Raw genomic sequence first — 22,242 nt, 5'->3', positions numbered from 1 at the left:
CAGAATTAGGGAAGAACATGAGCCTAAATACATTGTTGGTACTTTGGTATAATTTTATATTCTGCTTTTCATTGATTTTTTTTGTAGTATTTCTACTCCAAAGAGGTCAAGGTGTTATGCTTAGACTTTTAAACATCTGACATCATGTAAGACGAAAACAAAGGAACAACATACACGAGAGTATTTCTAGATTTTGCTCCAGAGTTTTACAATAACTCTTTATTTTAACTTAATGTATGTTCAGCAAACACGAATTTGACTGGAGTCACAAAAAGTTTTTGAATGTGAAGATTATTGATTATAAAATATAAATTTAGATAGTAAAATTATAAATAAAATGTCCTGGCAAATAGATATAGAGTTTTAAAATTATTCTAGAATTAACTCTCTATTTTAATTGATTTTTGTAGACACATTTTATTCTATTGTGATTCATATCCTTCCATCAAAGTGAAATTGAGATGTATATTATAGGCCAGTAAAGGTGCATTTATTAATGGGTCTGCAAAGAGAGAGCTCACCGAGGGAGAGGAGTGCCTTTTAGAAAGTTCTCATAATTACTGCTTTAATTATATTATTTCCCTTTTCAAAACCTTTCAGTGCCTGTCTATTGCCTACAAGATAAAAGCTAAACTTAGTCTGATATTCAAAGCCCTTTTTCTTTTGACCTATGTCTAAATTCACCACTTCATCTCCCAACTTTTCCCAAGAGCTCTCCTCTTTCAAGCTATCACTTTGTCATACTCGTTTCTTCCTCCCTGGAGTATTCCCATCCACTTAGCAGAAGCTTGCCTCTCCTTGAAGATTCAGTTCAAGTTCTAGCTCCTTCATGAAACCTTTTCTCAACTCTCTAGCCCATAGAAAATATTTTTCTGTTCTGAGCTTATGTTTATGTTGCCTGGAATTCTAATTTGGCACTTAATGTCTTTCATTGTTAGCTTATATGTGTGTGTCTTTTAAAAAAAAAACTATATTTTGCCCTGGCCGGCTTGGCTCAGTGGATAGAGCATCAGCCTGCGGATTGAAGGGTCCCAGGTTCAATTCTGGCCAAGGGCACATGCCTGGGTTGTGGGCTTGATCCCCAGTGTGGGGTGTGCAGGAGGCAGCCGGTCGATGATTCTCTCTCATCATTAATGTTTCTATCTCTCCTTTTCCCTTCCTCTCTGAAATCAATAAAGAAATGTATTAAAAACACACACACACACACACAACTATATTTTGAACTCTTGAGGGGAAGGAGAGTATATTGGTTATCCATGTTGCGTAAAAAATACCCCAAATCTTAGCAGTTTAAAACAGCATTTATTATCTCACAGAGTTCCCGAGGGTCACAAAATTGGGAGTGGCTTAGCTAGGAGATTCTGGCTCAGGGTCTCTTATGAGGTTGCGGTCAGTTGACAGCCAAATCGATAGTCACCTGAAGGCTTGACTGGGGCCTTGGGGGATCTGCTTCCAAGCTCAGTCAAGTAACTGACAGGAGGAGTTCCTTACTAACATGGACTGCATAGAGCTCCTCATGACTGGGCAGCTGGCTTCCCACAGAATAAATGATCTGAAAGAGACAGAGATAGACACCAAGACAAAAGCCATGGTCTCTTTTACAACCTAATCTCTGAGATGAATACTGTCTTTTCTGCTATATTCTATTGGTCACATAGAGATTGACCAAATGTATAAATACCAGGAAGTGAGGATCATCGGAGGCTACCCTAGATTATCTGTTATACTCTGTATGCAGAAGATAGTTTAATAAATAATCATAACTCATTATTTCGTGTTTTTTTTTTTTTAAATATATTTTATTGATTTTTTACAGAGAGGAAGGGAGAGAGATAGAGAGTCAGAAACATCGATGAGAGAGAAACATCGATCAGCCGCCTCCTGCACATCCCCCACCGGGGATGTGCCCGCAACCCAGGTACATGCCCTTGACCAGAATCGAACCTGGGACCTTTCAGTCCGCAGGCCGACGCTCTATCCACTGAGCCAAACCGGTTTCGGCTCATTATTTCGTTTGAATTGGATCTAAATAGATCAAAGGAACAGGCCAAACTATTGCTGTGTTTTTAGTTCTCTCAAGGAGCTATTTTTAAAAAAATATATTTTATTGATTTTTTTACAGAGAGGAAGGGAGAGGGATAGAGTGTTAGAAACATTGATGAGAGAGAAACATTGATCAGCTGCCTCCTGCACACTCCCTACTGGGTATGTGCCCGCAACCAAGGTACATGCCCTTGACCGGAATCGAACCTAGGACCCTTCAGTTCGCAGGCTGATGCTCTATCCACTGAGCCAAACCGGTCAGGGCTCTTTTTTTTTTTTTAGATTTTTAAACTGTGAGGAAAATAGAATGAATCTAGGTGAAATAAAAACCAGAGTAGGAAATATTCAAAGATGAATATTTCTCAAAGCAAGAGTTTAGCTTTCTGATGAGAAAAGGGGAAAAACTTTTTCTCAGTTAACTAGCTTTTGAACAAGTATCATAAAATAGAGGCAGTTATTTGAAGGGGAAATAGAAAGGAATAGTACAGTGAGTAAGCTCCCAGAATTTCAGAGATTGGTGGGTTTTGATACTTGTTTTTACTTAAAAATTGTTTCATATCTACTTGAAATCCGAAAAAAGGTGCCATAGATTTTTTTAAAGAGATGCCTCTGTGTCTTATTGTCTCTTTTGGTCGCTCATGTTTCTTTCCATCTGTCTACATGTTGTCTAACTGGCAAACTAAAGAAGACTGTTACAGAGAAATAGCAGTTTTCAAAACGGGTTGAAAACAAGGAATTTCTTTCCTTAGTTTCTTCCTCTTTCAACCCTTTATACCTTGAGATCAACTTTATTTCTTATTCTCAGCTCATGTTGAGCTCGAGATCTGCATTTCTAATTCTTTGCTCCTAGTGCCTTAGAGATACACAGATGTTCCATGTTTAGTCAGCTAAAAGCCGAATTCAGTAGTACCCTCCAAATTTTCTCCTCTCCCTAATTTAGTTAATGGCATTTATCATGCTTTCAATTATACAAGCTTGAAAACTTGGATTCATCCTCAGTTCCTCTCTTTCTCTCAACAATAAAAGTAAAATCCTGTTGATTTTGTTCTGTCTCAGCAATCTCTCTCATTATGTTTCCTTTGTTTCCCCATTACTCCCATGTATGATCTAATCATTCCATCTTTCCTGTTTTGTCTAAATAGTCTTCTTGCCTTCCTTTTCTCTTCATTTGAATCTGGACTAGACACTGTTGGCAATCATCTCTAAAATTAGGGACAGTGCCACCTCCTAGGGTATTTGGAAATATGTAAAGTCATTGTTTATTGTCTCGACTAGAAAGCACTACAGGCATTTAGTAGGCAAAGACCAGGCAAATGTCCTGCAGTGACTGGGATGATCCTATACATAAAGAATTGGCATGCTCGAAATGACAGGAGCTCCTGTCGGGAAACAGAGCAAATCTGAAACATAAAACCAGCCTTGTCATTCCACTTCCAAAAAGCCTGTCTCTTTGCACTACATGTAGAAGTTTCCACTCCACCTGGCTTTCAAGGCTCCACCTTACCTTTTCAGCCTAACTTACTGCTACTGCCTCCTTACACAGTCAGACCACACAAGACTCCTTGTGATTTCTTAAACTCACTACTTCATTTCTTTCCTTGGATGCCCTGATTTCATTTTCCCTTTCCCTCCTCCTCTTTTGCTATCCCAGTCTTGGTTGCCCCTCATTAATTTGCTGAAAATGTCCTATCCTCTAAAACCTATCTCAGAAACAAACAAAGCCAGAAGCCATCTTCTTCAAAAACTACTCTCAAATTTCCCACCATGGTGATTAAGCGCTTTCTTCCTTTGCTTTTACTCCTCTAATACACTTCATACTTTCCTCTTATCCTATGTAATAAAAGCCTAATATGCAAATTGTCCCCTTGGGCAGTCATTCAACCGGGAGTTTGACCGGGAGACCGGGAGTTCAACCGCTTGCTATGACGTGCGCTGACCACCGGGGGGGGGGGGGGGGCCACGGAAAATGGCGGGCTTTGGCGATGCGCTTCGACCTCTCACTGGCTACCTGGGGACGGGGGGGACAGGGACAGAGGTGCAGTGAGAATGCGGGTGTCCGCTGAGCTTGCTCTCCCTCCCCTAGGACATCAGGGCTCGCACGCTGGGGAAGCCCCCACACTCAGGTGCTCAGGTACTGGGCACCCGCAAGGATCCCACCACACACCTGCGCGGCCTCTTTCAGGTGAACTGGGCCACAGTTGCCGGGACTGCAGGGGCCGGTTGGGCTCCCTGTAGGTTCGCACAGGAGTGGTCTGCAAGGCCGGCTGGGAGAGAGCGTGCTGCCCGCCTGGCTTCCATGCGGCGCCGCTGGGCAGCCTATACTGTGCCCTGGCCTGCAGCGTTTGGCCACACTCACTGCATCTCTGCGTGGGGACTCGGGCGCTATGACTCAGGCGGAGGGGGGCATGCGGTGCCGGCCAGGGCTCAGAGGTCAGCTGGGACCTGCCCTTCTATGCCAGACATTCACGCTTCGATCACCTGCCATGCATGAATTTTGTGCACCAGGCCTCTAGTTATTTATAACCATCTCTGTCTTACCATAATTACCTATATATGAGAGACTGCATGCAAAAGAACTTTGGACTTGGAAAGCAAGTTCCTTGGCCCTTCTCACCACAATTTCTTCATCTGTAAAATGTGTATGACAAGTTCTTATGCCACAGAGTTGCTAGGAAATTGAATTAAAGGAACACTTGCTAAAAACTATGTTTTAAATTGCAAAATGATCATAGTTGATAATTTATTAAATTCTGTGAAATTAAATGTAACAGAGATATGAGCAGTACTGCTTCTTTCCTAAGTATAAAAAAATAATAAAAATATCTGGGACAAAAAGGGCAGGGGAAGTAAAATAAAGCCAGTTCTTCCCCCCGCCCCCTCTTTTTTTTTTTTTGGTGAGTGCATGACCAATCATGCAAGCCTTGATTAATGTAGGCGGTCCTTTTCAGATTGTAGGGTGTCCTTTTCAAGAGGATGTAGTGGTCTGTTGAGTCCCCAGCATCATGCCTTGAAAAAAGTTTTAGTGTTTAGGCCCCAGATATGGTCAGGTCATTCCACACACATGCAGATTGTGTTCCTGCAATAGCCAGCAGGCCCAGACTGGGTAACCAACCTTGCTTGTTCCATACTTATGTAATTACAGGCCCTATCAAATATGTCCTGGCTTGTAGATGTGAGACACATGACAGCATAGTCTCTTTAAGCATGGGATAAATGCCTCAGGACCTTTCTCTGGAGACAAGTGGGGGAAACAAAAGAGACTTTAACAACCGAAAGTGCACAAGTTAGAGTGGGTATTTATTGAGTGACTACCAGGCATCATGGAAAATATGAAACAACTGGAAGATCTTACATTTGAGAGGAATGTAATATAGGAGGGAAGTATTCAGAATGCTGAGAGTCATTCGCTTGCTGTTTGTGTAATTGTGAATATTTGACTTTTGAATAGGGATTATTAGGTATTAATTTGTGGGATGTGTCTTGCAATAATTGTTCATGGAACAATCAAGCCCATTCCCAAAGGTTGAAGAGGTTTAGCAATTGGAATAAACATTTTTAATGTTATTTCTTAGCAGTGTATTCATACTGTACTATGAACTGTAACTTTTGTTTGGCACATTCCAATGGTCTAGATGTTCTGAAAGGAAAATATTCTCTTTGGGTGGAGAACTTTGGTAAAAGGGAAATGACTACTTGAGCACTGGTATTTGCTTAAATTCTTATTTTTTTCTACAAGACCCATTGAACTTGTCCGGTTTCCCCACCCCCACCCAGACCAACATATAGTGTCTTAAATAAAAATAGACATTAAACAAAGTTCATTAGAATGCCTAAAATATTTGAGTGTATTATTGATGGCCATTTTCTCATTCCATTATATCTGAGTTCTAAACTTAGTTGCCTAAATTGACTCCCTTCCTTTCCAAGCTTCGTTGATAATTAACTGCTGGACATTGAAAATAAAGTGTGTGAAACTTGTCGTTTCAGTCCTATTATCTTTGTGGAGTTTGGGCTGTGCCTTCCTCTTGCAGAAACCTTTGTTTGCTCAAAGAGAAGCAGGAAAATGCCGACTGCCTTATTTTAGTCTAGGATTAAAATACACGTGGTTAAGAACCTCATGGGGCCCAGCTGCCAGCTGGGTTTTCAATCCAAATAGAGAAGAAGAATGTTTGCTACCTCTTTGATAAATAAAGGCACTGTACTCTTTTGCTACACGAAGGAAGCAGCTGCTAAGAGTTGATCTTTGAGGAATGGTGTGACATAAATGAGCTCTGACTCTTTTAGTTATGAAATCATGAACTTGTTTATTAAACATTGTTAAAATGGACACAAGTTAAGGTTTCAGAAGCCATAGGACATTGCTAATTTCTGTTCTGGAGGCATGGATTATCAAGAGGAAAAGAATGTTCTTTTTTTGCCTGGCACTAGTTGGTTCAGTTCAAAATTTTCCCATTTGTTGAAATAGTTAGTTCAAGAAAGGTATGAGAAGACCAGAATATCTGAAGCTTAATTTAGCTCCTTTAGTGGAGATTAAAATGTGGCTTCAGTAATTACTCTTTTTTGTTTGTCTAATGTCATCTAATTTGATCCTTTGCTATTTGTAGTTTTTAATTTGAGACATGGGCAATGTAATTTCATAGGATTTTACTTCTCAATAGACTTTATTTTTGGGATGTGGATAAAAAAACTGATTTAGATATAGATTAGAAGTTACTTTCAAAGACAAAGACAGTCAGTAGAAGTTGTGAGATCATTTAAATCTTCATATACCATTCTATTGTGTTTGAGTTCTGGGAATATATTGACTGTTTTGCAGGTGTGAGCCTATTGGTGATTAGATAGTATTTCATTTCTTTTATTTATATATATATATATATATATTTTTTTTTTTTTTTAATTTATTTATTTCAGAGAGGAAGGGAGAGGGAAATAGAGATAGAAACATCAATGATGAGAGAGAATCATTGATTGGTTGCCTCCTGCACACTCCCCACTGGGGATTGAGCCCGAAACCCGGGCATGTGCCCTGCAGGAATGGAACCCTGACCTCCTGGTTCATAAGTTGACACTCAACCACTGAGCCACGCCAGCTGGACGATAGTATTTCATTTCTTCACATCTCTATTCTCTTTAATTTCTTTGTTAATTTGAAAAGTGTGCAGCTCCATTACTGCAGTGTCAGAGGTCTGCTGGTTTGGATGTACTTCTTCCACTGATTGAGATTATTGGGTGTAAGTGACTAAACACACTGCTTTATTGGTTCTTAACTCATCCAGTTTTCTGACTTGGCCTTTCTAGTGTAGAGATTCCTTAAAGAGCCTATAGGGTGGGCTCACTTAAGAAGAATAAAAGGAAGGGTTATTCCCAGAGTTAGTACATATTACAGAGGTAATTATAGCAGTGGCATTTCTCTTTTTCTGAACTTGAATAAGTGGTGCCAGGGTTCTGAAGAGATCTTACAAACGGTGGCATGCTAAATCGAACTAGATCTATAAATAAGCTGAGTGATCACTGAAACCCTGCACTAGTGAGTTGAATCTCTCAATTTCTTTTCCTTTCCCCCTTCCTTTTATGTGACCCTTAACTGTTCAAGCCTAGTTTCACATGAACTTTGAGAGGTCTTTTTTTCCCACTAGTATGCATAAAATGAATAGAAAGGGAAGTTTTGCTCGGCCTTCTTCCTGCGATCCAGGATGCTAAATGCAAGAGTATAAGGAGTGTGGTCATCTTTTCCAAGGGATAGAGACTAAATGAGGTTTTAGTGAGAAAGAAGCAGGGTAACAGAACTTAGCTCTCAAGCCTCTTATCTAGATTCTAGCTCTGATCTTCCTAGTTTTAAAGGAACAGCACCTCTCATAATCATTGCCTCTTTTCTTCAGAATGATGCCCATTGGTGAGGTATATATTTAATTAGTATATAATCAACTAATTTAAAAGGTTTTTCTGCCCTAACTGGTTTGGCTCAGTGGTTGGAGCATCAGCCTGCAGACTGAAGGGTCCTGGATTTGATTCCAGTCTAGACCATGTAACTCTGTAAAGGGCACATACCTCAGTTGCAAGCTTGATCCCCCCCCCCCCCTCCACTCTATCTAAAAATCAACAGAAAAAAATCCTCAGATGAGGCTTAACAAAATAAATAAATAAATATCAGATCTTTATTAAAAAAATAAAATAAAAAGGCTCTTCTCAGAGACCTTGTGGCTTTTTCAATGTTACAGCACTGGTTTTCTGTTCAGTACCAACTAGCCCAGTGATGGTGAACCTTTTGAGCTCGGCGTGTCAGCATTTTGAAAAACCCTAACTTAACTCTGGTGCCGTGTCACATATAGAAATTTTTTGTTATTTGCAACCATAGTAAAACAAAGATTTATATTTTTGATATTTATTTTATATATTTAAATGCCATTTAACAAAGAAAAATCAACCAAAAAAATGTTCACGTGTCACCTCTGACACGCGTGTCATAGGTTCGCCATCACTGAACTAGCCTGTCTTGTTGGCTTCTAGTTATACCTAGGAGCTTAATGACTTTCATGTTTTTTTTCTCATTTATATCGTGTCCATATTATTCCTGATATCTCTGAGCTACATTGTTCTTTTTTTTAAATTTAATATATTTTTATTGATTTCAGAGAGGAAGGGAGAGGGAGAGAGAGAGAAGCATCCATGATGAGAGAGAACCATGGATCGGCACGCCCCCTACTGGACTTCCAGCCCGGCAACCCGGTCATGTGCGACCGGGAATGGAACCTGTGACCTCCTGGTTTATACATCAGTGCTCAACCACTGAGCCACGCTAGCTGGGCTACATTGGTCTTTATGTGTGGTTATTTCATGGCATTGATTAAAAGTTTCTGTCATTCTCCTTCATATAAAGATTTGTTTATTGGTTTGTGCTTTGGTTTTCATTTGAAAACAAAAACGATAAGAGGAAGACTGAAGGAGAGAAATGGGGGGACAGTACATCTGTTAGCACTATCGTTCCCTAACCCTAGCAGGTGATGCAGATTTAGGTTCATTATGCAGCTGTGCTGAAATTTCACTCATTGAGCTCCCTTCATCTGAATTCTTGTGTGCTCTTGCTGGAGTTATACTGTCTTATTTAATAACATCATTGTCACTTTGCTTTAGTGTGCTCAGAAATAACATTTTCTCCGGGCCCTATTTTATTTTATTTTTTAAAATATATTTTTTTTATTGATTTCAGAGAGGAAGGGAGAGGTAGAGAGAGATAGAAACATCAATGATAAGAGAGAATTATTGACTCGCTGCCTCTTGCACGCCCCCCACTGGGGATTGAGTCTGCAACCTGGGCATGTACCCTTGACCAGAATTGAACCTGGATCCTTCAGTCCGCCGCTCTGTCCACTGAGCCAAACCAGCTATGGCTCTGGGCCTTATTTTAAAGGTTAACGTGATACTGACCAACCTGAGGACAACAGGCTGGTTATAGAAAATTGATACCTGGTAAAAGAGTTGTGAAATAATTGGTCTTTGAAAGATAGGGGCTATAGTTAAGGTATTAAAGGAGCCTCAAAATTAAACATCAGTTATTTATTTATTGTTTTCTTTCTAGGTGCATGCTATTATGATGCTAATCAGTCTATGTATGTGTTCGGAGGCTGTACCCAAAGCAGCTGCAATGCTGCCTTCAATGACCTCTGGAGACTTGACCTGAATAGCAAAGAGTGGATCCGACCTTTGGCTTCAGGTAAGAGATAAAATGCTCATCTTTGCCTTCTTACCAGGTAATTCCCTTTGCATGGAAACTGCCCAGTCCTTTTATTTTTCTCCCAATCCTCACCCAAGGATATCTTTCCATTGATTTTTAAAGAGAGTGGAAGAGAGAGGGAAAGACAGAAATATCGATGTGAGAGAAACACATGGATTGGTTGCCTCCTGTACGGGCCTTGGCCAGGGCCCGGCCAGGGAGGAGCCTGCAACCTAGGTATGTGTCCTTAACCGGAATTGAACCTGGGACCCTTCGATCCACAGGCCGACGCTCTATCCCCTGAGCCAAACTGGCTAGGGCCACAATCCTTTTTGGTGTTGGTCTCAAGAGCAAGTTATTAGGGCCCCGGGTTCTTTGTCCAATATGCTATGTAAATGCTAAGGGTAATATGCTTGTGTAAAGGTCTTTGAATTTTAAAAAAAATTATATTTTATTCATATTGGTGCCCTGCCAAAATTGTTATATATTACTGTGTGAATTCACTTGCGTAGTTTTCTCAAGTACTTGTACAGGTGTAACATGCTCTTTGGTATGAAGTTGAAGAGCAGAAACACAGAGTCTTTAGAACGGTAGTGGACCGACAGAGCTATTGTCCCAGGGCTAAGATCTCTGAATATCTTTTGTTGTTTCCAGCTCAGATATTTGGGGAGTGTATGGAACATGCCTCTGCTGGTTACTCTTAACAACTCGAGTGTGGGAAGATTCCATACTAGATGCGTTCCTGCATAGTCCGACTATGCCAGAATTCTGGCAGAAAGAATCGTGATTATTTTCTCCTTTTTTTTTTTTAACCTAAATTTTCTTGGGGTAAAAAAACCCAAAAACATTGTTTTTGCACTCATCAGGCGTATCACTTTGAAAAGGCACAGTTATAAGATTTGAGGGGCTGATGTAATAGAGAAATAGAGCCCACTGAGTATGAAGTATTCTGCTAGATTTGTTGGCAGGCTTTCCCCAAATATTCATTTGGCTTTTTTTTTTTTCTTCAGAAAAGGACTAACCAAAATAAGGTTTCTTTTCTTTTTTTTTTCTCTGCAGTCTTTATTTACCTTTTCTTTATTGATTAAGGTATTACATATGTGACCTTAGCCCCCCATTGCCTCCCCACCCCCCACTCAGGTCCTCACCCCCCTGGTGTCTGTGTCCATTGGTTAGGCTTATATGCATGCATACAAGTCCTTTGGTTGATCTCTCCCCCTTACCCCTCTCCTCCCCTACTTTCCTTCTGAGGTTTGATGGTCTGATCGATGCTTCTCTGTCTCTGGATCTGTTTTTGTTCATCAGTTTATGTTGTTCATTATATTCCACAAATGAGTGAGATCTTGTGATATTTATCTTTCTCCGACTGGCTTATTTCACTTAGCATAATGCTCTCCAGTTTCATTCATGCTGTTGCAAATGGTAAGAATTCCTTCTTTTTTACTGCAGCATAGTATTCCATTGTGTAGTCATTTGGCTTTTCAAGTTTGGAATTCACTCCAGGACTAAGGTGACTCAGGTTTTTCTTATGCACATTTCCTATTCATTTCAGCCTTGATTTACTACTTTGATTTTTTTTAAGAAGTGAAGGCCTTAATTTATTTTTTTATATATATTTTTATTGATCTCAGAGAGGAAGGGAGCGGGGTAGAGAGGTAGAAACATCCACGATGAGAGAGAATCATGGATCGGCTGCCTCCTGCAAGTCCCCCAATGGGGATCAAGCCCACAACCCAGGCACGTGCCCTTGACCGGAATTGAACTTGGGACCCTCCAGTTCGCAGGCCGATGCTCTAGCCACTGAGCCAAACTAGCTAGGGCTACTACTTTGATTATTAAATGGGAGGCAACCTGATGTATTAGAAAGGGCACTGGACTAAGAGTAAGGAGACATGAGGTTTTTTTGTTTTTTTAAAAAATATTTTATGGATATTAGAGAGAGGGTAAGGGAGAGGGATAGAGAGATAGAAACATTGATGAGAGAGAAACATCTGTTGGTTGCCCCTTGTATACCCCCCACTGGGGATCAAGCCCACAATCTGGTATGTGCCCTGACCAGGAATCAAAACAGCTGCAATTTGCTTCCCCAAACTTTGAGCTCCTATACCTACCCCCTGCAATAGTCAAATAGAGGAGGGAAGAGCACAGTGACAGTGGATACTCATAGGTGGGACTTGCTGTTGTACAGATGAAGCTCTTTATTAAAAGTACTGGAGGCCCGGTGCATGAAATTTGTGCACGGGTAGGGTCCCTAGGCCTGGCCGGCGATCAGGGCTGATCTGTGGGGCGACCGGCGGGGCAATTGGGCCCCCCCACCCCCACCAGCCTGGGCTGGGCTGGCACCGCCCACTCACTGGCCCCATCCCGCGCTGCTGGTTGCCTCCTTCTGTGGGGTGACTGGTGGGGTAATTGGGGGGGCCCCCTGCTAGCACCCACCTTGGCTGGCCTGGGGCCTGTGGGCTGGGGGCAGCTCCTGCGTTGAGCGTCTGCCCCCTGGTGATCAGTGCGTGTCATAGCAACCGGTCATTCCACCGTTCAGTCGATTTGCATATTAGGCTTTTATTATATAGGATTAGAAAGATGAACAAGTGTTAATCTTTAAAAAAATTTTGAGAGTTAGTACTATTTTAGGGCCCTCAGAAATTTGTATATTGGAAAGTTTCCTTTTTTAGCCCTTTGTCTCCTATTGCACTTAGTACAATATTGATTAATATTTGGAATCACAGATTCTAAAATGTAGAGTCTGTTCAGCTTACCCAACTTATTGCCTGTACTTGGTGTCCAGGCCCCAGAGCAGCTTTGATTGTTCCATTTGCAAAATACTCATACTGCCTGTCTCTATTTTATAACCAAACTTTATACCTTTGATTATTTGGCATAGGTGTAGCTCTTTCTTGTAAAGTGGAACTCTCTGACTTTGGCATCTTCATAACCTGTTGCCAACTACTTTGCATATTTCTCCCTAATAGATAGAAATGAGTGGTGTTTTTTATCTTTCTCCCCTTCCTCCCCCCAGTGCTTTTTTAAAACCACTGTTTTTAAGACTGTGTTTTGAGATTTCTAAGGTAGAAAGTATCAGAGAAATAACTGACTTGGTATCAGAGAAATAACTGAATTTTTAAAAATACAGTGTTAGCCTGTTTCCTTTTATAAATCCTGTAAGCTCCTGAATGTTTAAAGTAATTTTCTAACAAAGTATTTCAAAGAATCTAGTTGCTCTACCACTCTAATCTACAATTAGAACCTAGTTTTAGAGGGAAAAACTCAGATTTTTGAAATGTCTATACTTAAAAAGAAAAGCAAACAAACAGTTTAATAAAGAGCCCCTGAGATTCTCATTTAGACAGAAATCCCATGGGAAGATTGCCTGAGGAAATATTTCTATATGCTGTCATGAGTCCCAGCCAAAATTACTTCCTAACTGAAACATCAGTGAGTCGTTCTGAATAGAACAGTGTTGCTATGTCTTGGTGTGCCTGAGTCACCCGTTTTAGTGCATGGAGGATGGGGAGGGGAGTGTGCCTGAGGGAAGGTGCTACTCACCACCTTTCTGTGCCAGCTGTGAAGTCTTCCTCTAGCATTTGAGTATTTACAAGTGATGAGCATTTAAAGCAATAGTTTTAACAGTATTTAGTCTTCAAATATGTAGCTATTTGGGGAAGAGCATCAAATAAGCAGTGGAACAGTATGGGGTGGGAATCTTTTTTTTTTTTTTTTTTAAATATATTTTATTGATTTTTTACAGAGAGGAAGGGAGAGAGATAGAGAGTTAGAAACATCGGTGAGAGAGAAACATTGATCAGCTGCCTCCTGCACATCTCCCACTGGGGATGTGCCCGCAACCAATGTACACGCCCTTGACCGGAATCGAACCTGGGACTCTTGAGTCCGCAGGCCGATGCTCTATCCACTGAGCCAAACCGGTTTCGGCTGGGGTGGGAATCTTGATAGACATTGCTACTGTGCCAGGTATCTCTTTACATGTTTATTTGGTTATATTGTAAGTGGAGCATTCTTATTTGGTTGGTGTCTTACCTAGTCAGCTCAGGCTGCCATAACAAAATACCATACATAGACTGGTTGGTTTCAACAACAGAAATTTTGGAAGCTAGGCGTCTTGAGATCAGGGTGCTGGTGAGGGCTGTCTTCCTGGCTTTCAGACAGCTGCCTTCTTGCTCCATCCTCACATAGCAGAGAGAGTGTCCTGGTGTTTTTTCTTTTTTTAGTTAAGAACATTGATCCCATCATAAGGGCCCAACCACTCATGAGTTCACCTAAACTTAATTATTTCCCTAAAGTCCCATCTCCAGATGCCATTGCATTGGGATTAGGGCTTTCACATATGAATTTTGGGAGAGATATAGTTTGGTCCATAGCAGTTGGAATTAATGCGACTTGCATTGAAACCTTGTCTTTATTAATTCCTTTTGAAATCATACACATGCTCCATCTGGAGGGTGATACGTGTTGGAATGGCAGCTCTTAGAGCTGAGAGAGACCTACATATAGCTATACTTCTCAGACATTTCCAAAGAGGCATCTATATCCTCCTCCTACCTTTTACACTTGCTATTGTGGTCCCTACCCTCATGGAGCTTATATTATAGTGGGGAAGAAACAAAAAACAAGTAAATTGAGAAATTATTAAGGGAACAAACAAGGAATGAGATACAAAGAGGGGGAGAGCTACTTTAAACAGGAGGGAACATTTTTTACTGAGTTCTGAAGGATGAAGAGTGGAGGGAAGTGAGAACAGCATGTGTGGAGACCCAAGGGCAGCAAAGAATCAGACATGCTGGAAGATCTGAAATCAGGCCTTTGTGGATGTGGCATAATCATCAAGGAATAGAGTGGCACAGATGGAGTTGTTATGTAGACAGGAGCCAACTCACTCACAGACCAAATTTTGTGAACATTTGAGATTTTAAGCAGAGGAGCATTATGACCCAACTAGAGGCACAGTACATGAAATTCGTGCACGGGTAGGGTCCCTACGCCTGGTTGGCGATCAGGACCGATCTTTGAGGTGACTGGCGAGGTGACTGGGGGCCCCCGCTGGCACCCACGTTGGCTGGCCTGGGGCCTGCGGGCTGGGGGCAGCTCCTTTGTTGAGCATCTGCCCCCTGGTGGTCAGTATGAGTCATAGCGACTGGTCATTCCACTGTTCAGTTGATTTGCATATTAGGCTTTTATTATATAGGATTTGCATTTTAAAGAACACCTTTGCTTCTATGAAGGAAGTAAATTGAAGTAGGCAAGAAAATAAAAGAGAACAGGTAGGCTATCAGAATAGTACAGGTGAGGACTGTGATGGCTTGGACTAGAGTCCTAGTAGAGGAGATAGAAGTGGATGAAATTGAGCTGAACTTCTATGTTAAAATTAATGGGACTTCTGTATAGATTGGATATGGGAGGGTGAGAGGGTCAAACAGTCTGACTTATATTTCACGTTTGTGCAGCTAAGTAGTTAGTGTTTGCTGATGTGGTGAATAAATATTTGGAAGAAGTTTCATTTAAAACATTTCAAACATTTAAGTGGTGGTATCAAGTCATTAGTTGTTTTGAGAGTTTGACATTTAAAACAGGGCTTGACTTCCCTTAAATGACAGCATAGTCTTTCCTTTGTTCAGTTAATTCTTCTCTCATCCTTCATTTGTTCATAAAGCAAATAATTATGGATTGCCTACTCTGTGCCTGGTATTGTTTTAGATGCCAGGGATACATGACTTAATAAAACAGACAAAAGTCCACTTCTAATGGAGATTAAATTTAAATGAGAGAACACAGATATAAAAAATGACAAATATAGTGTGTGTATGGGTGCGCAGGTGCAGCTATGCATGCTTCTGTGTGCATGTGCGTGTTTGCATACCAGCGCCTTCCCTTTTGCCTCGAAGATAACTGGAACCTGGGCCACAGGCAGGCCTGAAGATCTGTCTCATTAACTCCATTTATCGTTGAGGGGACAAGGCATACTGGCTCTGCTGTGTAAAGCCTCCTCCTACCACTTACAAATAAATCATCATGAGCTCTACCACTGTCCCTCCTGGAAGAGAGGGCACACATATGCAGGACGTGTAACTGATGGTGAGTTCGTCCTTATCACACACTTCCAGTTGGACCACTGCTGGCATTAGCACTAATTAGATTATCTTGCTCTTGCTCTCTCTTCCATTCTCTGTCTATACATTTTTGCCCATGAATGATAAGCCACTCAAGACTATTTAAGACCATTTTAGCCATGATTCTTGTATCAGACTAAGCAGAATAAACCAATCTCCCCCCCCCCCCCCCCCCCCAAAAGACAAGTATGTAACAGAAGATGATTAATGCTATTGAATCAAAACTAGAGCATGGTAAGGAGGGCTCTAGAATGTGGGGGGGGAGGGTTATATCTAGGGTGATCAGCGTAGATCTTATTGAGAAGGTGATGTTAAAACAAAGACTTGCTGGGTTCAAGAAGTGAACCATGTGGATATCTAAGGAAAGAACATTCCAGACAGAATAACCAGTGCAAAGATCCAGGTGTGGGAGTATGCTTGGGATAGTCAAGGGATCATGAGAAATCCAGTGTGACTGTAACAGTGTGAACAAAGGGGAATATACTTAGAGAGGAGGTTTGACAAATAATGAAGGAGAGGGTTGCATTCATGTAAGCCTTTCTGGCCATTGTAAAGGCCAGAGTGAAATGGCTGGTCATTTGGGTTTCTGAGAAGACTGTGTAAGGGGGCAAGTGTGGAAATGAGGAGATGAGTTAAGAGGTGGCATAAGTAATCTAGGTGAGAAATGAGAAATGATGGAGACTTGAACTGGTATGTTAACAAAAAGATAAAAACTGGATAGATTGGCTAGAGCCAATGGGATTTGCCCACGGTTTGGATGTGGAGTGAGAAAGAGAAAGAGAGGAGATGCCCTAGCCAGTTTGGCTCAGTGGATAGAGCCTTGCCTGCAGATAGACAGGTCCCAGGTTCAATTCTGGTCAAGAGCACATGCCTGGGTTGTGGGCTCGATTCCCAGTAGGGAACGTGCAGGAGGCAGCCAATTAGTGATTCTCTCTCATCTCTCTCTTCTTCTCCATTCCTCACTGAAATCAACAAAAATATATTTTTTAAAAAGAGAGAAAGATAGGAGTTAAGGATGGCTCTGAGACTCTAGCTGGTGTGGCTCAGTTGGTTGCGCAGCGTCCTGTGCACTGAACATCCTGAAAGGATGCTGGTTCATTTCCTGGTCAGGGCACATGCCCAGGTTTCAGGCTCAATCCCTGGTAGGGGGCATGCAGGAGACAACCAATTGATGTTTCTCTCTTTCTCTCTCTCTCTCTCTCTTAAAAAAAAAAAAATCAATTTATACTAATAAAAGGGTAATATGCTAATTATTCCGGATAGACGGGACGTCTTCTGGACGTCTTTCCGGACAAAGCCACAGTGCCTGCAAGGGCCGAGGGCTGGTGGTGCGGGTCGGTCCAGCACTGCGGTGCCTTCCGCAGAGGCAGCAGGAGAAGGGGCTGTGAGGTCCCGGTCCCAGTGCTGCCCCTTCCGCAGAGGCAGCCACAGAGGGAGCAGCGTGGGCCTGGTCCTGGCACCACGCCTCCACAGAGGCTGGACAGGGGGCTGTGCCTCAACCTCCCACAGCCCCTCCACCAGCTGTCCTGGCCTCAGATCACCCCCCAGCCACCAGTGGGCGGGGGGCAGGGCCAGTGCTAAGAAGTGAGGGCCAAGGGCCGGCAGCGGCAGCAGCAGTGGGGTGATGGGGGTGGCGCCTTCCCCTGATCGGCCCAGTCGCCTCCCACAGAGGGAGGCCAGACTGCAGCTGGACATCCCCTGAGGGCTCCCAGACTGTGAGACGGGGCAGGCTGGGCTGAGGGACATCCCCCCACAACAGTGCATGAATTTTTGTGCACTGGGCCTCTAGTTTTAAATGATCTTTTTTTTTAAAGGATGGCTCTAAGGATTTTTGTCTGGGCATTTGAATGGAGTTTCCATTAACTGAAATAGGTAAGACTGTGGGTGGTCAAGGTTGTCAAACTACAGGAGAGAGGAAAAGTTCAGTTTGAAACATATTAACGTTGAAATGCACATTACGTGTCTGGAGTTCCAGGGAGAGGTGCAGGTTAGAGACATTTGCCTAGAGAGCCAAGAGGGAGTTATTAGTGTCAGATGGATTTAAAGCTATGAGACTGGATGAGATTACCAAGAGAGTGAGTGAAGAAGAGGAGGTTAAGTCTGGGAGACTCCAGCATTTGGAGATCAGGGAGGAAATAGCAGAAGACTAGAAGAGGAGCACCAGAGAGGTAGGAGAAAACCAGGAGAATGTGGCATCTTGGAAGCCACTATACTTGAAAGTGTTTTCTGGAGAGGAAGAAATAATCAACCATATCAAGAGGTCACGTCATATGAGGACCGAGAATTGACCTTGAATTTAAGAGTATTTTTTAAAAAATATTTTTATTTTCAGAGAGGAAGGGAGAAGGATAGAGAGATAGAAACATCAATGATGAGAGAGAATCATTGATTGGCTGCCTCCTGCACGCCCTCTATTGGGGGGGATTGAGCCCGCAACCCAGGCATGTGCCCTTGGCCGGAATCAAACCTGGGACCCTTTAGTCCGCAGGCCGCCGCTCTATCCACTGAGCCAAACCAGATAGGGCTAATAGAGTGTTTTCAATGAGTGGTAAGAAAGAAAGTCTATTTGGAATGGTTATAAAAGAATGGGAAGAGCCCTGGCTGGTGTGGCTTGGTTGGGCATTGTCCAGGAGGTTGCCAGTTCAATTCCCGATCAAGGGCACATGCCCAGGTTGCAGGCTCAATCCCTGGTAGGGGGCATGCAGAAGGCAGCCAATTGATGTTGTGCTCTCACATCAATTTTTATCTCTCTCCCTTCCCCTTCCTCTCTCTCTAAAAATCAACAAACTATTTTTTTTATAAGAATGGGAAGAGAGGAGTTGAAGGCAGTAGTATAAGCATACATTAATTTTTTTGAAGAATTTTGCTATAAAGGAGAGCTGAGAAATGAGATGCTAAATAGAGATGGATTAACAGGGGTTTTTTTTGTGTGTTTTTTTAAAGATGGCAGGTAATATAGCATGTTTATATGCTATTGGAAATGATTTGGATTGAAAGGAAGAATTGTTAGAGCGGTGTCCTTGAGTAGTGAGCAGGGCGGAATCTACTATACAAGTGGAGAGGTTGGCCATAAATGGGAACATTTACTGTTTATCCAAAGGAACAGGAAAGGAATATATGATTACTGTATGCTGGTGAATGGCTAAATGTGGGAGCTGGTGGCAGTTCTCTACTGATTACTTTATCACTCAAAAAAAAAAAAAAAAAAAAAAGGGTGGGACAGAACAGAAGCCGTTGAAAATCCTGGCCAGTGCTTATGAATGTACAATTGTGTACATTGTAGTCTTTGCCAGGTGGTTCTAGGAAGTTGAGTATTTCCCCTTCTGGTATTATCCTGAGGTAACACCTTAATTCTTAATCAGTTAGTTTGACTCAGTCTGTGGTCAATTCCCAGATCAAATGAGTAGTTCTTGGGATAGGTATTTCAAAAGACTAATGTTTAAACCACTGTTTCTAAAATGCCCTTTATTCAAACTGAGGCTAATTTTGGCATCTGTTTAATATGTAATATCATAAGTCACAGCCTTTTTTGGTAGCTTTAAATCAAGATAAAGTTTTCAAGTAGAAGTTCTTACACTTGGAATTAGAGTGGTGGTCTGATTTTCAAAACGTCTTAAATATTAGCCCACACCCATTTCAGTTAGGAGAGTCTATTAATATTGGGAGAGTCTATAAATGGTGGGTTAAGATTTAAAGCTCAGCCTGTCATCTCAGTTAACTAGTCCTGGAAGCACAGTTGATTTTCCCACCACATTCTCCCCATAGAATCTTCTTTCCCAAGGATTTATTTTTTTCTTTCGAGTTTCTTCTCTTTTAGTCACACATGCAATTCCAAGTGATGGCTTGTGGTTCAGGCCCTTTGTTTTAGAATAAACACCCTCAAGGACAGAGATATACAAATTAGATGCTTGTCCCAATCTTGGCCTTGCCACTCCCGAGCTACTTGCCTCTGAACCTAATCACTTCTTCACTTTCTGGGTCTCGATTTCCTTCTCTGTAAAAAGAGGAAGAGACAAGACCACTGTTCTAAAAACCATATAGCAGATCACTTTTCTACAAATCACTGGGAAGCTTACTTAAAATATACAGGGTGAACTTTTCCGCCTGCTCCCCGCTCCCCTGGAGCGCCGATCCGGCTGCACCACGCTTGCACCGAGCGCTCCTGCTAAGGCAGCGCTTCCGTCTCCTTCCAGCCGCCATCATGATCATCTACCGGGACCTCATCAGCCATGATGAGGTGTTCTCCGATATCTACAAGATCCGGGAGATCGAGGATGGGCTGTGCCTGGAGGCAGAGGGGAAGATGGTCAGTAGGACAGAGAGTAACATTGATGACTCGATTATTGGAGGAAATGCCTCCGCTGAAGGCCCTGAGGGTGAAGGTACCAAAAGCACAGTAATCATTGGTGTTGACATTGCCATGAACCATCACTTGCAGGAAACCAACTTCACAAAAGAAGCCTACAAGAAGTACATCAAAGATTACATGAAATCAATCAAAGGGAAGCTTGAAGAACAGAGACCAGAAAGAGTAAAGCCTTTTGTGACAGGGGCTGCAGAACAAATCAAGCACATCCTTGCCAATTTCAAAAACTACCAGTTCTTTATTGGTGAAAACATGAATCCAAATGGTATGGTTGCTCTGCTGGACTGCCGTGAGGATGGTGTGACCCCATATATGATTTTCTTTAAGGATGGTTTAGAAATGGAAAAAGGTTAACAAATTGGGCAGTTTGGCTCCATCACCTCTCATGGTAACTGGCTGCTGCTTTTCATCCACACACCAAGACTAGGACAAATGGGACTGATGTTATCTTGAGCTCTTCATTTATTTTGACCTTGATTCATTTGGAGCGGAGGCATTGTTTTTAAGAAAAAACATGTCATGTAGGTTGTCTAAAAATAAAATGCATTTAAATTAAAAAGTATATATACTTTTTACTTACTAACAAAAGTAAGTTTACAGTTGTTTATATGGAAAATCCTATATAATAAAGAGGTAATATGCATATTGACCCTCACGCCCTCACAAGATGGCTGCCTATGACCAGGCCAGCAGGGGGGTTAGTGAGGGATGACCACATGACTGAACAAGCAGGCTGCATGGGGCGACCAGGCCAGTAGGGGGGGGCAGTTTGGGGCAACCAGGCTGGCAGGAGGGGGGGCAGTAAGAGGCGACCAGGCCGGTGGGGGGGGGGGGGCAGCTAGGGATGACCAAGCTGAGGGGGGGGGTTGCAGTTGGGGGTGACCAGGCCAGCAGGGGGTCAGTTGGGGGCGATTAGGCTGGCAGGGAGGGCAGTGAGGGGTGACTAGGCCAGCAGGGGGTGGGGGCAGTTAGGAGTGACCAGACTGGCAAGGAGGGGGGCAGTTGGGGGCGACCTGGCCGGCAGTGGGGGGCAGTTAGGGGCGATCAGGCAGGCAGGGAGGTGAGCGATTAAGGAGCCAGTAGTCCAGGATTGTGAGAGGGATTTCCGACTGCTGGTTTAGGCCCAATCCCATGGATTGGGCCTAAACTGGCAGTTGGGCATCCCCCAAGGGGTCCTGGATTGGAGAGGGTGCAGGCTGGGCTGAGGGCGCCCCCCCCCCCCCCACCTTTGCACAAATTTCATGCACTGGGCCTCTAGTTATACAGTAATTAACAAATAATAATACAAGAATAAACTGTGTTTTGCATACAACTATAAACCTATTTTTGCCCACCCTATAGATTCCTTGGCCTCACAGCAGACTCACTCACATAATCTCAAGGGATTGGGGATAGGGTAACGGATCTCTATTTTTTTAAAAAAGAGAAAATGGCCCTGGCTTGTGGTGCTCAGTGGTTAGAGTGCCCCCCCACCCCCCACCCCGCAACCCCCGCACTGAAGTGTCTTGAGTTCAATTCCCAGTCAAGAGCACATACCTGTTGCAGGTTTCATCCCTGGCCTGGTCGGGTGTGTGAGGGAGGCAACCAATCAGGCGTGTCTCTCTCACAATGATATCTCTCTCTCCCTCCCCTCCTTCTCTCTCTAAAAAAAGAGAGAGGAGAGAGAGAGAAAATGTCCCAGTTGATTCTAAACCTAGCTAAATTTGTAAATCCTGGATCCCTAAGACATCTTGCTTTCTTATTTTGCAATCTGTGACTTCACTCTGTTATCACAGTCTATTAGGTAGGTGTATAATGTGCCAAACAATTGTTAAGGAAGAAGCATGGCTGCTCCTTGCAATCTTAGCTGCTGCTTTTACCCTAATCAGTCAGTAGTGGTCTACTGTCAGAGGAAATGATTATGGAGAGGGCTTAGAGGGTAGGGTGTTGGTTACCCCAGATTCTGCGTACATACTCTCTAACCTTCAAACCAACCCATTTAGGTTGGCACTACTATTATA

The 22,242-nt window shown here is 42.6% G+C and overlaps 1 protein-coding gene across 2 annotated transcripts in view; it reads left to right on the top strand.

Annotated features, from left to right (window-relative positions):
- The window catches only part of FBXO42 (F-box protein 42), an 84,927-nt gene that overhangs the window by 28,811 nt on the left and 33,874 nt on the right, over window positions 1-22,242 (top strand). Inside the window, exons 4-5 of one of the 2 annotated variants that reach the window (XM_070404181.1) lie at window positions 9,620-9,754; window positions 20,070-20,801. In XM_070404181.1, the coding sequence (XP_070260282.1) occupies window positions 9,620-9,754; window positions 20,070-20,596 (662 nt within the window). In that variant the 3' untranslated portion in view covers window positions 20,597-20,801. Of the gene's footprint in view, window positions 1-9,619; window positions 9,755-20,069; window positions 20,802-22,242 lie in introns of those variants that run through there. The other variant, XM_070404180.1, reaches the window with a different exon arrangement.

This window comes from Myotis yumanensis, unplaced genomic scaffold (genome assembly GCF_028538775.1).
Source record: "Myotis yumanensis isolate MYYU_CA2020_CCGP unplaced genomic scaffold, mMyoYum1.0.hap1 SCAF_2, whole genome shotgun sequence".
Classification (NCBI taxonomy): domain Eukaryota; kingdom Metazoa; phylum Chordata; class Mammalia; order Chiroptera; family Vespertilionidae; genus Myotis; species Myotis yumanensis.
The sequence above is the reverse complement of the archived record's forward strand: the minus strand, read 5'-3'. Positions and strand labels throughout refer to the sequence as shown.